The sequence below is a fragment of the Papaver somniferum genome, unplaced genomic scaffold (assembly GCF_003573695.1).
Source record: "Papaver somniferum cultivar HN1 unplaced genomic scaffold, ASM357369v1 unplaced-scaffold_150, whole genome shotgun sequence".
Lineage (NCBI taxonomy): Eukaryota > Viridiplantae > Streptophyta > Magnoliopsida > Ranunculales > Papaveraceae > Papaver > Papaver somniferum.
Window position 1 is genome coordinate 5,035,750 of NW_020624377.1, and position 16,832 is coordinate 5,052,581.

The 16,832-nt window shown below is 36.0% G+C and overlaps 2 protein-coding genes and 1 long non-coding RNA gene across 4 annotated transcripts; 1 reads left to right on the forward strand and 2 right to left on the reverse strand.

The window, feature by feature from the left end:
- Positions 1-2,989: 2,989 nt before the first annotated feature.
- On the reverse strand, positions 2,990-5,700 carry LOC113335904 (haloacid dehalogenase-like hydrolase domain-containing protein At4g39970). Its single transcript, XM_026581921.1, has 10 exons — positions 5,103-5,700; positions 4,973-5,017; positions 4,785-4,835; positions 4,621-4,695; positions 4,472-4,505; positions 4,097-4,152; positions 3,928-3,987; positions 3,599-3,658; positions 3,417-3,463; positions 2,990-3,320 (listed from the first exon to the last, which is right to left on the reverse strand). Exons 1-10 carry the CDS (start codon positions 5,628-5,630, stop codon positions 3,272-3,274), a joined length of 1,005 nt encoding a protein of 334 aa, XP_026437706.1. The 5' UTR covers positions 5,631-5,700; the 3' UTR covers positions 2,990-3,271.
- A 443-nt stretch (positions 5,701-6,143) lies between these two features.
- Positions 6,144-7,408, reverse strand: LOC113336150 (metalloendoproteinase 2-MMP-like). The gene has a single exon (XM_026582139.1). It carries the CDS (start codon positions 7,345-7,347, stop codon positions 6,391-6,393), a length of 957 nt encoding a protein of 318 aa, XP_026437924.1. The 5' UTR covers positions 7,348-7,408; the 3' UTR covers positions 6,144-6,390.
- A 5,952-nt stretch (positions 7,409-13,360) lies between these two features.
- Positions 13,361-16,106, forward strand: LOC113336153. 2 transcript variants are annotated; one of them, XR_003353636.1, is made up of 5 exons: positions 13,361-13,803; positions 14,592-14,822; positions 14,930-15,142; positions 15,532-15,726; positions 15,817-16,106. It is a non-coding gene; the product is annotated as an uncharacterized LOC113336153 (long non-coding RNA). The 2 variants fall into 2 exon arrangements; XR_003353637.1 differs by having other exon boundaries at positions 14,592-14,780; positions 14,881-15,142.
- Positions 16,107-16,832: the final 726 nt, after the last annotated feature.

Consider the following 16,832-nt stretch of genomic DNA (forward strand, 5'->3'; position numbering starts at 1 on the left):
TTTTTGCCTCCTTCCCCTAAGACTACCACTACCTCCAACCACCGCACCACCACCAAACCATTACCACTTCCAGATCAGAAACCAACACTTCATCCTCTTCCTCCTCCTTCGTATCCACTAACACCTCCTTTTTTTTCCTATTATCATTTCACATCGCCACCAACAACACATTTGCTTCCACCCAACAAGTTATGATGTTCAGATCTGACATCAACACCACCTCCTTCATCGCCTCCTCCTCCCCGTTCACTACCAGTAGCATCACGTAAGCCCTAAAATGAGAATCATCTATTCTCATTCGATTTTTTCCCCAAATTCGTTAGTTGCAGCTGAGAGCTCATATTGGATCTGAGATTGAGACTGGTGATTTATCGATGTAGGAGATTAAATGGGTTATTTATGGAACTGGTGGTGGAATTGATTGCTGAAGTAAACAAAGATCGATGTAGCTGAGATTTTGATGAATTTGGTTGATTGTTGTTGTTGAAATTCATGGGTTTGACAGAAAGAAGAGCGGTGATGTTTAATGCCGGAAATTATAAAGAAGAGATGGCTTTGCTGGTGGATTTGATAGATTGGCAGCAACATCAGCGTGGGTATGGTGATGAATATTGGAGCTGAAAAGATGGGTTTAATGGAGGTAGTGAATGGTTGAATTTGCAGTGATTGAATTTGTGCATATAAAATCAGTTGAAGAATGAAGAGAATGAACCCGTTTGATATTGTTTTGGTTCATGACTGAGATGCATTTGTAGTTGCTTCAAATGGAGGATACGAGCAGTGAAGATAATCACCAACAATATGTTGGAACCCTTTTTGGTTCATTCTACTGTTATTTTGGAACCAAAATAGGTTGGAACCCTTTTTGGTTTCATCATTGGTTTTCTAGCTGTGCATTATTGAGTTGTCAAAGTATATCGAATTTGGCTTGGCTTGTCGTGTTATTAATTATTATCATGACTTGATAACATTGTGTTGAATTTCGATCGCCAAAAAAAAGTCCTTGGTGTGTTTCCTGTTATAGTTTAATATTTCGTTGTAATTAGACTTCTCCCTGGAACATAAGAATTTTCCACGCCTTGAAATATATCAAAATTTTGAGTTTAAAACAAGCCGTGATACGACCATTTTCCTTTTGGTTTCACATGCAATATGTTGGAACCCTTTCTGGTTTCATCATTTTACTACTACGGCGGAATAGAAATATGCTGGAACCTTTTTTGGTTTCATCAAAAAACAGACATAACATTATACGATAATATGGTTTGAGTTAAACATAAGTAAAACCATTACAAACATTGTTTACAACTAGTTGACAGTATACTAATTGAAACCATTCATAAACCATTTAAACCTTTTATAAATTATTATAAGCATTTAAGTTTACAGCTACTTGACAGTACACTAATTTTTATGTTTTCCTTTATTATTCTTTTAGTGGGTTGTCCATCAGGATCTTGTAGCACAACTTTGCTCCCATGTTTTCCACCTTTTCTGAAATATCCTCTTCAAGAGACTCCATGTTTCCCTTCAAGAGGCTCTTAATGTAATAGCAAACATGAAGGCCACAATCTACCCTGAAATTACAAAACAAATTTCTCAATGGTTAGCACTTGCAAAAGAAAGTTGTTGGTATGAAATTACATACATTACTGGTAGAACCAACAAGGGAATCTTCACGTCTTTTCCCTAAACTGATTTTAGCAGCCAAAACAAGAATAAACTAACACTACCATACCAATACTGGTAGAACCAAAAAGGGAAGAATGATGAAACCAAAATTGGTTTCATCAAAACTACCAGAATTAACCAACACCACCAAACCAGTATTGGTGGAACCAAATTAGACAAGGGAAGAATGATGAAACCAAAATTGGTTTCATCAAAACTACCAGAATTAACCAACACCACCAAACCAGTATTGGTGGAACCAAATTCGACAAGGGAATAATGATGAAACCATTTTTGGTTTCATCAAAACTACCAGAGTTAATCAACACACCAACAGAGTTTTGGTGGAACCAAATTATACGAATTGAAATAAAGCAACAAACAATGGTTTCATCAAAACTACAGAGTTAATCAACACATCAACAATTTTTTGGTGGAACCAAATTTGACAAAAGTGAAAATACTGTAACCAAATTTGACTAGAATTACTTGCGCAAAAAATGGTTTCAGTCTAAATAAGATCAATACGAGTAATTATTTTACTAAGCAATTCATTAGTTTATGAAGAACAGATAAATCGATGATGAATCCAAACACTTAAAATGCCGATCCATGTTAGTTCACACACTTAACAATTTACGAAGAACATGAAACAAAAGCTTCAGTTTACCTTTTTGGAGTATTTTTGATCGTTTTACAGAGAAATTCATCTTTCTTCACTTGTTAGAGCATTTTTCTTCACCATTTTTACCGGCTTTTCTGACTTTAGTTCATAATGTGTTTCAATTTTGATTTCTAATCTTAGGTTTCAGGAGAATCGATTGATTTCTAATCTTAAGTTTCAGGAGAATCAATTGATTTCTAATCTTAGATTATAATCTTAGGTTTCCAGTCGATTGTATATCAGGCGAATCCTAAATTTTCCTAGATCTGTTCTGATTTTTGAGAAGAAAAGGAAAGAGAATAGCTAAAAGAGAACGATGGAACGAGGAAATACTTATTTTGGTCTGAAAAAACAAGGGTATTTCAGACAGTTCTGGAATTTTGGTTTTTTTATGTCATTTGTTTCGTTGGACCTATCTTACACCGATAGCGACAGCCCTAGGGCTGTAACCCGCGCGTTATTATGATAAAGCAAATGTCAAACACGGCTAAGCCAGGAAGACGGACCTAAGCAACTACAGGCAAGCCAACATGGGCTTCACATGAAACACCACGGGCTAAGAGATGATGCCGGCCATATTTGACTGTTGTTGTATAGGTCCCATAGGAGAAAAAAATTGGCCACAAGAATTCCCAAGGCAGCTAGAGGAACATATGAATAGAAAGTCTATCGAAGTATAACAATGAACAAATCTGTGGTCGTCTGTGCATTATGAGGTACAATGATGTCTTTTAAGAATTTGAACATCTAGTGTATACCACCTACAAATGAGGTGATACCAAGGAAAAAAAATACAGTACACAATTTGAGTTATACATGGAAGAAACAGCAGCAAACTTATTAGACCATGGTCATATTGTATACCAGGGAAAGAATGGGTGAAGTTGTGTGAAATAGACCAGAAAAGAATTTGTATACATATCTCAGGTGGTGAATTTACTTGGCAACTGCTCTATTCTGAAGCAGCAGTTCTAGATTCTCTAAGCTGCAACAAGAAGAGAATCTATTCAATGTAAATACACGCGTCATAGTCAAGATACTGTTAAAATCTCAGAATCAATCAACCATACAAAACACCTACCTTACGTTACTCAAATCAGGGTAGATTGCTACAGCATCTGTGAAATCCTATAAACAACCCAGCAGCAAAAGGAAAAATGTCATACCATCATTGTCATAGTTTTTGGTTCAAGATGTATGAACTGTTACTGCATTTTCGTTTGTTTTCAATAATAACTACTGTTACAGAAGGTAAGCTCTCACCTGGTTAGATGTTGATGATGTGTATGATACCACACATGACATCCCTGCACCTGTTGCCGCCTGTCCAACAAAACTAAACTTGCTTAACCCGCGACATAAATTACCAACTTATAGGAAACAATAGAACTAATACAATCCTACTGTGAATCCTGTCAGCAGCTTCAAGTAAAATGTCTCACAACTCGAATGAGCTATAGTAGATGATCGATATAGTGTTGAGTGTGTTAAATCTCACATGAACTATGCACATTGTCTCTCCGCACAGGATTTAAGAATGTATTATGATTTTAACCCATAGTCTCAAACTATGAGTTGTTAAGTTGATTCACCTGTAGCCCAATTACGCTATCCTCTACCACCATACAACTTTCTGCAGGAACACCTAAACTCTGCACAGAGAAAGACAATATGTAATCCCTGCTTTTGAGAAGACTTCAGCCAGGACTTGTTGAGAAGACTTAAGAGGTACTCAGGGAAAGAAAGTTTAATTTTGGTTACCTTAGCAGCGGCTATGTAGATCGACGGATCAGGCTTCTTTTGCTTGACATCATCACCTGAAATCATACAAGAGTTTTTTCGTCATACGCTTCTTTTAAAACTATTACAATACATTTATGTTTAGCTAAATAGACGAGTACGACTCTAGACATGAGTGAGCGTGGGTTTGGAGATTTCCAAACCCCAATACTGGACACTACCAAACCAAGGAAATCATGCTAAGATAATTAAGCAAACTTAAGGCATTGCGACGTTCATCCATTCCTTTAGGTCCTTCAGCCTTTAGGACAAGTAGAAGCACAAGTCCAGAGTAAACACTTATGTCACAAAAGAGAAAGCATAATTAAAATTATAAAATTAATATCAAAGATGTACCTGCGAGGAAACAGTCGAGACCTTTGAATCGATCCTACAACATGTAAAGAGATAGAACCTACATCAATATTATGTAAAACGTAGAACTAAGGGGTATTTATTCAATTTCCACTAGAATTTCCACCAAGAGAGTTGATCGCGGAACTTACATTGCCAATAAGGCTTTCAAGACAAAGAATTACTGAACTTTTTGTTGCTGCAGAGCAAACAGCTAACTTAATTCCCTACAACAACGAATACCAATAAGCCGAAAAGATGCAAAACAAGATACATAACACGGAAACGTATCATACAGAAAATCAAAGTGTCTTACAGCAGTCTTGGCCTCATCCATTAATCTCAAAACTCCGGGTCTAGGTTCAACCTGGTGATAACAACATCAGCTTTGCATTCATTTTTTCAATTGAACTGTGTACTGGTTTCAGACTTTCAGTATGTTAGTATCCAGAAATTGATCAATTCAACTTAAAATGCACAAAACACAAATGTAAATCTCCTTACAGTTCCTGATTTGATAATTTCTTTGTACCTTTCAGTTTTCCAATCCTACAAGCAAAACTACAATTTCATCAGTGTCATTTACACAAACACCCAGTATGCAAGATAGAAGAACATGAACAGCCATATATACCTGGAGTGTATCAATGAGTTTAGCTTTATCAGAATCATTTTCCGGTGCAGATTCGAAAATTGAACTAGTTGGCCATCCATTCTCTTTAAAATACCATCTCATCTTAGGCTTTCCACCCCCGATTTGATTCTGAAGAACGTCATAAAAATCAGAATCCCAATTGAGTGGCTTAGTATCCGAAGCAGAGCATTTAACATTGAAATGTGCAAATGCATCGTTGTATGCTTGTCTGTGTAAATGTTCAGACTCAAGAATCACACCATCACAGTCAAAAATTAGTGCCTGAAGAGTAGAAGTAGTAGAAGAAGCTGATACAGTAAAGGGTTTCTTAGTAGAAAATCTAGTACTAACAGAGCAGAATCTCTGTATTGGAGACAGAGATTTAGAAGAAGAAATGAAGGTACAAGAAGAAGAAGAAGAGGGGAAGGAAACGGTGAGGAATAAGGATTTGAAACGATGGGAATTACAGGAGGGGATTGGAGGAAGGAGTTGAGAGAGGATTAGGGATGACGAAGAAGATGAAGCCATTTTTATGCGTCTGGAATTCAAAGTCTGAGTTTCTGAAATGATTAGTTTTGGGGATAATAATAATAAATTTGTTTTTGTGTGGCATGGGAATGATGAAGGTTATCTGAATATTGAACGTTTTGGCGGGATTAGCAACCGAATGAACAACATGTGCAATAATTTGGAGTTCGGCTAGGTACAACATGGCTGCTAACGGGTGCTAGATTTTACTCGGAGGTACCAAAATATATATAGGACAAAAATAAAAATCTTTTGGGGTGTCCGGCACCCATTAGCAATGTTGTAGGTACAAGTGCTTTAGCTTGTTCTTCCAATTTCTTGTCATTAAATTTTTTGTTGGGGTGTTCATGTTATTGTTCATTGGTTGCAAAACAATTAAAAGCAGATTAAAATCTCTTTATTTATTTTCTCTTATATATCAAGTACAAGCGATATGCCGGTGCTACTGTACTACAGTGGTAAAGTTACTGGGTGATGATATCAGTGATCTGAGTTCGAAACTCGCTAGCATCAAAATTCTTTACCGATCAAAAAAAATAAAAATCAAGTACAAGCGATGTCAAATTAATTCACGTCCACCATTTATTTCATAAACTCTTTTGTGTTTGGTATAACCAAAACCATTATTATACTTATCTTACCGATAAACTTGTTTTATATCAGTGTCTTTACTACCTTTGTTTCTGCAAAAGGTGTTACTATTACGTTTCTATTTTAGCCTAAGAAATAGAGGTGGTATTATTGAGGGTAATCAGAATAATTATGGGCGGAGACCATACAAGGTGCGTACACCTCGAATATCATTTGCATACAGTTGCCGCTTTAGGGATCCTGGTTGGATGCTTGAGAACATGACTGCATCCCTTTCTGTGCTGTGCCCAAGCCCCAGTAGATGCCCAATTTCATGTAAAGCAACTGATTCCAGGTCATAAGTGCCACTTCCTTGCGCCGGATGAGTGCTCCATTTCTCGTCTGCATCGTAATGAAACCTTCCATCTACTGGTGCAAAAGCATGAGCTAGTACTCCACCACGACCATCAAAGCTGTGCCCGTCACCATGACTACCACGGTGAAAACCAATCACGATATCGGCCTGATGAACAGCTTCAGAAAATGTAAAATGGGACACCTCTGCCCATCTTGCAAAAGCACTTGAACAGACGGCTCTCAAAGTGTTGATGATATTGCTAGTAACTGGGATGGTAGAGCTGAATCGATACGTGAGGTGGGATTTTGAACGTGGCCATCTAGGGTTTCCTCGGAAGAAGGTAAAGTGTGAAACAGTATGGAGAGAGCTCTCTTTCTTATTGCCTGATCTCATGGGAGTTTTTCCGTTGACAATGTCTGGGAATCCACATCTGGGTGCCGTCATCTGTTTCACCGTCTCGGCATCTAAGTTTCCGGTGGCTTTAAGATGATAATTGAGTTGGTAAGTTTTGATTTCTTCTTCTAAAATGTCATCAAATTGGTCAGAATGTTCATACTCAGTATGGTTAACGACATTTGCTGCGTACCCGAACTTTTTGAGATACAGCTTGAGTTCACGCAGGCCTTTAACTGTCTGACCTTTGTGGCATCCTTCCAGATTCTTGAGGAACTCGAATCCTTCGGAACTTTTTGTGGACAGAATTGGGTGTGGAAAAATGGCTAGGAGGAAAATAGAAAGTAAGGATACGATCTGAAAAGGGGATAAAGCCGCAGCTTTGGGGTTTGTCATTATGGCTTCAAAATGGTGAAAGTGTAAAACAAGGAAGAAGAAGGTTTTGATGATGAGGTTCTGTGACAATCTCTACCATATATATATATGTAGGATCCCAACATGGCCTGGAGATGATTTCATAAAAACCAACTGACCCATCGTACATGTTTACCGTCCCGTAGGGGCTTAGAACTTCAACATGGTGCCAAATAGACTAGGTTAACGTCCTTAGGAGTTTAGGACTTCAATATAATGCCAAATAGACTTCATGAAGGACGTCAATCTTGTGGAAAATAAAGCTTTGGTGGACCTGAAAGGAGGGAAAATTAGTACTCCGTGTGGTGGCTCACGCGTTTAGGACTTTAGGACTTCAATATAGTGCCGTATGGACTACTTTAACCGTCCTTCAGGACTTCAATAGAATGCCAAATAGACTTGACGAAGGACTGTTTACCGTCCTTAGGGGTTTAGGACTTCAATATAGTGCCAAATAAAACTTCATGACGGACGTCAATCTTGTGGAGACCTGAGAGGAGGGAAAATGAGTACTCTGTGTGGTGGGCGGTGGCTCACTAAAATGTATTTGCTTCTTTTTTTTCCCATGAAATCTCTACTATGTAATGTAGGTATCATTTTCTATTTTATTTTGATGAAAAGGTTAAAATTTATTAGTACAACAAGTTCAAATTTCGTTTTTACCAAAAACACTCGACAGGATGCATGATTTTCGAATTCTTGACTGCAATTGGATTGACATATGTTGAAGACTTTTGATCCTAACTTCCTTTGCTATGTAATCCTATAAGAGCAGTTCCTATGGGCTCAACAAACTTGAAGTTTGTTGATTTTGTTCCCACTATGGACTCAACAAATTTGTTCATTTTGTTGAGTGAGATGGAACATGTAGTGCGCGCATGATGGAAGGCCGGGCGAGCTTGGCACCAACGCTGGCGCTTGATTCAACAACTCTGGCGCATGATCCAACAACACCGGCGCTTGTCTTTCCATCACCCATTGTTAGTTCAAACACCATCATTTTTCGTAAACGCGCCACATTTTTCATAAAAGCGCCAACGGCTCCAGTAGTCCAGGAAGGGCTCTAAATTACGCTTTTAAATGACAGATTAATTATGTGATTGAGATTTTACAGATAAATTCCGTCGTATAATATGAAAATAATGGGGTATATTCTAAAACGTGATATTTCTCTAGGCGTGGGATTTAATGATGAACCATACAATTACGGAATACATCCGTGGTATATTTTTGTCTTTATACGCCCATTATTAATCCTCTAGTACGCACCCACAAATGACGGACCACCGTAGTCGGACGCACCTAGAGGTGACTAACCACCGGCTTACCACAACATGTCTAGAATTTTGGTTAGCCACCCGCATATTTCCTTTTAAGTCTTTTGCATATATCCATGTCTGCAATGATGATTAGCCACAAATCTTTTGCATAGAGCCGGTTCCATTCTAGCAAACCCCAAAACCAAAAAAAGATAAGCGGTTTCTGAGTTCTTCTCTTCGCCATGCCGCCTGTTTTTCCATCCGGCAACCAAACTACCCAAGAGGAGAAAAATAAGAATAAATAAAATTCATCTCTAAAGCTCAAACTCAGAAGAAGAAGAAGAAGACGATTTCTAGTAAGTTTCGATTCCTTTTCATCTTTGTATCTGGGTTAAGCTTAAGTTTCTACCTGGTACCTAAAAAATTAGTTTTTTGAGAGCAAAATCGTACATGCTAAGATTTTGATTTGATAAATTGGTTAGGGTAGAAATCGGGAAGGAATGATTTTGTTTAGTTTTATTGCTTGAAAGTGGTTTTCAAGTCTATGTTATGAACACTGATTTTGTATAGGTAAACCCTAATAAGACTGGCTTTTTTTATGAGAAAATTGGTTTAGGAGGGAGTCTATTCATGTTGATTTGATTGAATATGGGTTCGGGAATCACAGCAAAGCCTTGATATTTATAGTTGTTGAACCAAACATGATATAATTATGCTGATCTTGTGTGATTTCTACTGAATTGGAATGTATTATTTGGGTTTCTGTTTGATGTGTAATAAATATGGATGTTCATAAATTGTCAAATTTCATGATCTGATCTCACTTTCATAGTTATAATACAAATCAGAACAAGAAATCCCTGCCACTGTCAAGGTGATTTACCAAAAAAAATTGGATTTTTGAAGATGGCTACTTACTTTGATGGTTCAGTTCTTGTGCGAATAGATGATTAGGGGGGGACAATAACATAACTCCCGTCCAAATCTTGCATAAGTATGTTCTTTGCATGAATTTCGTCCTCTGTTTGTTAGGTGAATATGACTAGTTTATGTGATAGACTCCATGTTTAGGCTAGTTTATTTGGAAGGTGCAATTGGTTGTATTTCAGTAATGCAATAGGTGGTTCTCATCACGAATATAAGATTGGGGATTCTGTGCTCGATGCAGCTTCTGTGGACATAACTTACCATAACCTAGATTAAGAGTGTGTACTTTTTAACTGAGTTCTGTGGGTAAATTACTGTACGCATGTATCCTGCTTATCCATACAATAGACATACAGGATTTGGATTTGTCCTGTATCAGTCCCCTGCAAGCAATATGTTTTCATTTCATAGTTCTTACAACAGATAGAGATTACGGGATTTGAATTCGTCCATTATCAGTCCCCTTTCATTCCATAGTCCATACACAGATAGAGATTATGGGCTTTGGATTCATCCTTTATCAGTCCCCATATTTGTGGACATAGGTAGTCAAAATTATGACCAGGAAGAACTAGTAGCCAAAGATAAGGAAATGGTTATGCATAAGAAATCCCTTACGGGAAAAACTAAAATTTGTATGTGGATTTATGTCATTTTAGTAGATAAATTTTTCATTCTTAAGGTGGGTTGTGTCTTTGATTGCATTGACACCCATCCTACAGACGCCCATTGGATTTTGGTACCAGTTGATTGCATAATTTACACGATCAATTTCTTATCTTATTTATATGAAATTCAATGGATGACAGCATAAACTACTGTCTACTGGTTTAGTATTGTCTTTGAGCATTTTCTTATCTTTCCCACTGTTGTTCATTTCTCTTTTGGTGATTGATCAAGTCCTTAATGGGACCTTTAGTTTAGGGTATCATGGCTGACTCTGAACCTTTGTTACTTCGGGGTCTTGTTACTCTGGGAGTGATGATGATCGATGGTTTGATTTTTTTTTGTTGCTACGATGCTTCTGTTGCTAACATGCTTTATCTGCAACTGCAAACAACACTCAATTGCAGCATCTCTCAAGACCAACTCTACATTTAATCACTCATATCATCAGCACCAGCCCATAAGCACCACCTTCTCTGTCTCAAGACCCATTAATCAGTTGTACCTGCTACATTTCACAAAAATTTGAGCTTGTACTCTGTATCCTTGCGTTCTAAGTCAGAATCCTTGCATTACGTTGAGTCAGACGTCACTGGTTTTGATTGAGCTGGTTTATGAGTGTGTTAAATTTTTATTTGATTTAATCCTTCACAGTCTTGCAGATTATTGACTAGCATCATATTGTTTATTTATGTATGTCATTTAGGTTTACTTTAAGTGCTTTGAGTTGAACTATTGCTTCATTTTATCGAAGTGTCGTACTGATTATTAATTATGATGTTACAGGAAAATTAGGGGAGGCGTAAGTTCAAGACTAGTAAGCGTCCCAATAATAGCTTGAGATAAAATTTATCAGTACTGTATTTTGAGCGGAATTTTTCATTATTATAAAATTGATAATTTAAAATAATCCTTTAGATATTCAATAATGATAAAAATATGGAGTTTAATCCTTTTTATTTGTTATATTAATTTATTACATTCAAAAAACAAATATATCTATTATAATTGAGAAAGGGATTGTTTATTATAATTACAAAGTTTTGATGCAAATCGCAAATCGCCTCAATCCGAAAATTGTCAAATTTTCGACTGAAGTGTCGGGTCTTGGTTATGTAATTATATTTTGGTGCAAATCCTTTCAATTTGAAAGGATGAAGTTCCGGTTTCTTCGGTTTTACTCGAACTCGTTCCGACTCGATCAAATTTTCAGTTGATGTGTCGAGTTTTGATTATGTAGCTAAATTTTGGCGCAAATAGCCTCAATCCGAGAAGATGAAGTTCTATTTTTTCAGTTTAATTTGAACTCGTTCCAATTCGGTCAAATTTTCAACTGTATTATTGAGTCTTGATTGTGTAACTATATTTTGACCCAAATCGTCTCAATTCGAAGGAGATGAAGATCCGGTTTCTTCGGTTTTACTCGAACTCTTTCCAACTCGATTAAATTTCCAGTTGAACTGTTGAGTCTTGATTATGTGACTAAATACGCAAATAGACTCAATCCGAAAGGATGAAGTTCTACTTTTTCAGTTTTACTCGAACTCGTTCCAACTCGATCAAATTGTTAGTTGAACTGTCGAATCTGGGTTATGTAACTAAATTTTGACGCAAATAACCTCAATCTGAAAGGATGAAGTTCTAGTTTTTCCAATTTTAGTCGAATTCGTTCCAACTCGATCAAAATATTAATTGAAGCGTCGGATCTTGATTATGTAACTAAATTTTGACGCAAATAGACTCAATCATAAAAGGATGAAGTTCTAGTTTTTTCAGTTTTACTCGAACTCGTTCCAACTCGATCAAATTTTCAGTTGAAGTGTCGAGTCTTGATTATGTAACTAAATTTTGACGCAATTAGACTCAATCCTAAAAGGATGAAGTTTTAGTTTTGTCAGTTTTAGTCGAACTCTTTCTAACTCGATCAAATTTTAAGTTGAAGTGTTGAGTCTTGATTATATAACTAAATTTTGACGCAAATTGTCTCAATTCAAAAGGATGAAGTTTCGAACTCGGTCAAATTTTCAATTGAATTGTCGAGTCTTGATTATGTAACTATATTTGACACAAAATCGTCTCAATTCGAAAAGATGAAGATCCGGTTTCTTCAGTTTTACTCCAACTCGTTCCAACACGATCAAATTTTCAATTGAAGTGTCGAGTCTTGATTATTAACTAAAATTTGTCGCAAATAGCCTTAATTTAAAGGATAAAGTTCTAGTTTTTTCAGTTTTAGTCGAACTCGTTTAAAATTATTTATAATTTATTAATGTTGAAAGATCGAGTTTTCATTATAATTAAAGCGGCCAAATTCACATTTTAACAGGATTTCACTATTACACTTATTATTACGGCCAGATTTTTTTTTGAAGCATAATATTTATTAATCTACTAAAGGGAGAATACAAGAGGGTATGCAATACCCAAAAGTTCAGAAACAGTTGAATCGGAACGGCCAAAAATTACAAAATCATGACAGTGAAGCAAAATCTGAGTATCAATCTCCGGATTGAAATTGCAGCAAAGATAGATGTGTTGGATGAGGTTGTCGATGGTACGAAGCCTTCGACGAGTACTTTCCAAAAGAAAAATTGTACGTTTGATGGACATTGCTGAGTCCATAAGAATTTGGATGTTTTTAATGTCAGATGATGGATAACAGAAGTATGAGCAAAATTCGACATTTTGCAACTATTATTATATGCCATGCAACTACAAATCGAAGTGATGATGAACGATAACGGGAATTAACTTAACGTTTGAAAATGTTAATTTAGATTTACTTTTTTATAAATTTTGTGTGGTGGTATAATTTTGAGCATTTTAATATGCTTCACAAAATAATTTAACAGAAAAACATTTATTTTTTAGTTATTATGAAAAATAATTAATAGAATAAAAAATCATACAAAACCTTGGTATTATTATAATATTTTTTTATTATTTATTGCTCATTATTCCATTTTTTATACCCTAGTCAAGCTGCTTAAAAATTAAAGAGACAAGCTCTTGACCTATGACGTGTAAGCCTATATTAAAAAAAGGAAAGGAAAACGTGTAAGCCTATACTAAAAAAAGGAAAGGAAAAAAAAAAGATAGAATGATGCGTCTTTTGATGTTTAACAATGTGAGACAGTGAGAGAGTCTTCTCCTCCGTCCAGATCCAGCGGTTCTTCATCATTTCCGGCAATGCTTCGGGAAAAAAAAAATCTCTTCATCCCTATCTCTATCTTAGGTAATTTTTCCGCAATCTGATATCTTGGCAAAAAATTAGGGGTATTCAGAGAAGATTTGGTCTGTAATTTTATAAACATTTCAGCAACGCCGTAGGATGAAAATCCGATGTAACAAGAATATATTCACAAGGAATGGAAGAAGAACATCTAGCGGTAATAATCTCGATTAATTTTTTTCGATTTGAACCATAACAATTTCAATTTAAGCGGAATGAAATCGAAAGAAAATCCTTTTGGGAGGAATTATTCCTGCTTGGTGTTTTGGAATAACTATAAGTTCAACCCTAAAATCAATCCAGAGATGTATCTTTTTGGGGCGATTATATGGTCAGAGATCAAAAACATCCAAGGTATACCTTTTTTATGATTTTGATTGTAAAATGCATGAGTTTCATATTAGACTCTTTGATTGAATCGTTACAGGATTGTTATAGTATGGTAATAATACAATCTTATGCTGGTTTATTGCTAAATAACTTGTGACTTTTGATTGAAAAGATGCATGGGTTTCAAATCAGATTATCTTTAAATGAATTTAAACTTAGGTTACAGAGGATTGTTATAGATTTGTAATAATCTTATGTTTGTCTCTAGCTTAATAAATTTTAGACTTTTGATTGAAAAGAAGCATGTGGTATTAAGTCCGTGGTCTGAAGATCTGAATTTCATGTATATAGATCTGATTATCATGTATACTGGGTGTTTGTGTGTTTAAAACCTTTGGATCCAAAGAACAAATCAGTTCACTAGACCTATTAGGCTGTTGGTAGAGTAGTTGTTGTTTTGTTGATAAATACGAAAGGGTACTCATCCTCTGAACTTTATGGAACTAGGTCACAGTGATAGAAATGAAACTCAATTGATTATAGTTTCTAGATGCATTGAACGAAAGCTTATGGTTATTTGAATGTGATTGTCATTGTTAGTGTTCTTGATTTCCTATTAGTTGCCTAAGTACAGATTAGCAAGGGTAGCATCTAGTAATGTTCTATGGTGTTTAGTTAACAAATGTGGTTGAGGTATTATTATTATTATTCAGTATTTGAATGCGATAAACTTTGTTCACATCCTGGATTCAAGCACCATTGTTAGTTAATATAATTATATTTAACTATTTTATTGTGATTTTGCTTGATAGGACTGTTTGCATATTCATTAGGTCTATTGACTGGAGGAAGTACGACCACTCTTTGCTCGACGGAAAGCAGCCCCACATCAAACTGGTCTCCTTATTCTCCTAGATATAGCCCCATGTTGTCTGAATCAAGTCATGATTGGAGAGATTACAAGGTCACAAATTGGATTGGGATATAAGAATTAGAAAGAGGTTACTGATAATTACAAAGAAGATATTTGGAACTCTGTTCAAGTGAGTCCAGTTGGATTTATTTTCCCTAAGCTTATGTTCATTTTTTTTTAAATTGCAGAGTACCTACCAGGTAACTCATATCCATACAAAATATGTTTTGACAAAAGCAAACAGTGCATAGAGAACAGAAAAATCAAACGGCGATTGGTCAATGATGGTACAACTCTGCAAGAAAAGAAAAGGAAGTTGCCTACATTTTATAAGAAAGAAGATTGGGAGAACAACACTTCTGAAAAATTTCAGAAAAAGTCTGAACAAGCAGTGAGAGCAGTCACAAGTGAAGGCTCAGTATACAGGTGGCAGGAAGGTGGCGTGAAATGGTAAATTCTTTATACTATATTGGATTTTCAAGCTATTATTCTTATGTTATTTCAGTTGTTTCATTAATTGGATATCATAAGAAGTTTTTTGTATGCCAAGAATCCTTGTTTATGCTAGTTCCATTGGTTATTGTTCATTCCGTGCATTATTGCTTCTTGCTGAAAGCGTCACTTATTCGTTTCAATTCAATTGAGTGCAATATTAACTGAAGAAACTTAGCTGATTGGATTATATAAGACGTGATGCTATATAGAATAATTACTTATCTAAGCAGCTAATGAAATTTTAATGAACTTATCTTATCAGTAAACCTCTTCTTAATTATGCCTCATAGATGTTGTCTTTTGATGCAAAATTTTACAAGATTTGATGCATTGTGTTGTCACAGGAAAAGGAAAGCCCCTCTGGTGAGATATATAGGCCAGCGTGTTTCTAGAGACACATAAAGTCACCCCAGATGATAAACCCTCATCTTCTAAATCACTGGTATAAAAACGAAGCTTTGAAAGCACGGTTGGATGCTGAAAGACAAAAAAACAACACTTGAGTACATGATCAGATTTCCAATAGGTCTTATCAGCAGGTGTCTTCTAATAGCTCTAAGTAATGTGTAGTCACATATACTGCTATCATGATTTTTAAACTAACTTGGTCTTGTTTGTTACATATACAGGATATTGGGATGCCAGTAGCACCCTCGTCGTTTGGTCTTCAATCCAACGACTGTTACTCCTTTTTGTTTCCCTAGAAATTCAATTCATCTCCAGACTTAAAACTCACACCTTTTTCATCAATACCTCAAAATTACACAATTTCATACCATCTATAAAAAAAAAAAATTTCAAACAAAACTATTCATATCAACTCAATCTACCAGAAAAAATCCCATCTCTGTAAATTTCATTTCTAACAAATATGGCATCCTCACAACAACGATCACACCAACAAACACAACAACAATCACAACAATAATCACAACAAGAAACACAATAAAATACACTACAATCACAACCAACAAACACAAGAATTAGTGGTGTCATGTATACGATGGATGAAGACGAGTCACTTTGCAGAAATTATATATTATATACATGGGTGAAATCAATGGTATTTATCAAGAGAAAAAAAAACTTTTTATGATAATATTTTACAAAAATTTTGTGAAGAAACAGGTTACCCCAATAGACGTGATACCGATGGGTTGTCTCATCGTTTTCACGCAATTTCAGCAGCCGTTAGTGAATATGTAGCTTTTGATCACTCAAATGTGGCACAACGGAAAAAGTAGTGAAGGCGAACCGGATGTGGAACGAAGATGTCAGGAAGAGTGGCAAAGATCCCACAAATTAAGCTTCCAACATGAAACTTGTTTCACCATTTTGAGGGTGAAGGAAGGTAATCAAGTGCCTGCAAGATCACCACATGGTCCAATTTCGCAGGATTTTCAGAATGGAGGGCCTGCTTCCTCACCTGATGGAACTCCAAGTAGTTAGGAACAACACTACACTAATCTAGACGTTAACACCAACGTCAAGAGAAGATGAGGAGGGGATCAGAAAGTTGCAAAAGCATTGAGAGACGCAATCCAATGAGCATTAGAAGGAGGTTCAAGCGAGTTCAACTATGTTGATCACAAGGAATTCGAGATACAGATAGAAGCAGATAGAGCCCGGGACCGTGGCATTGCTA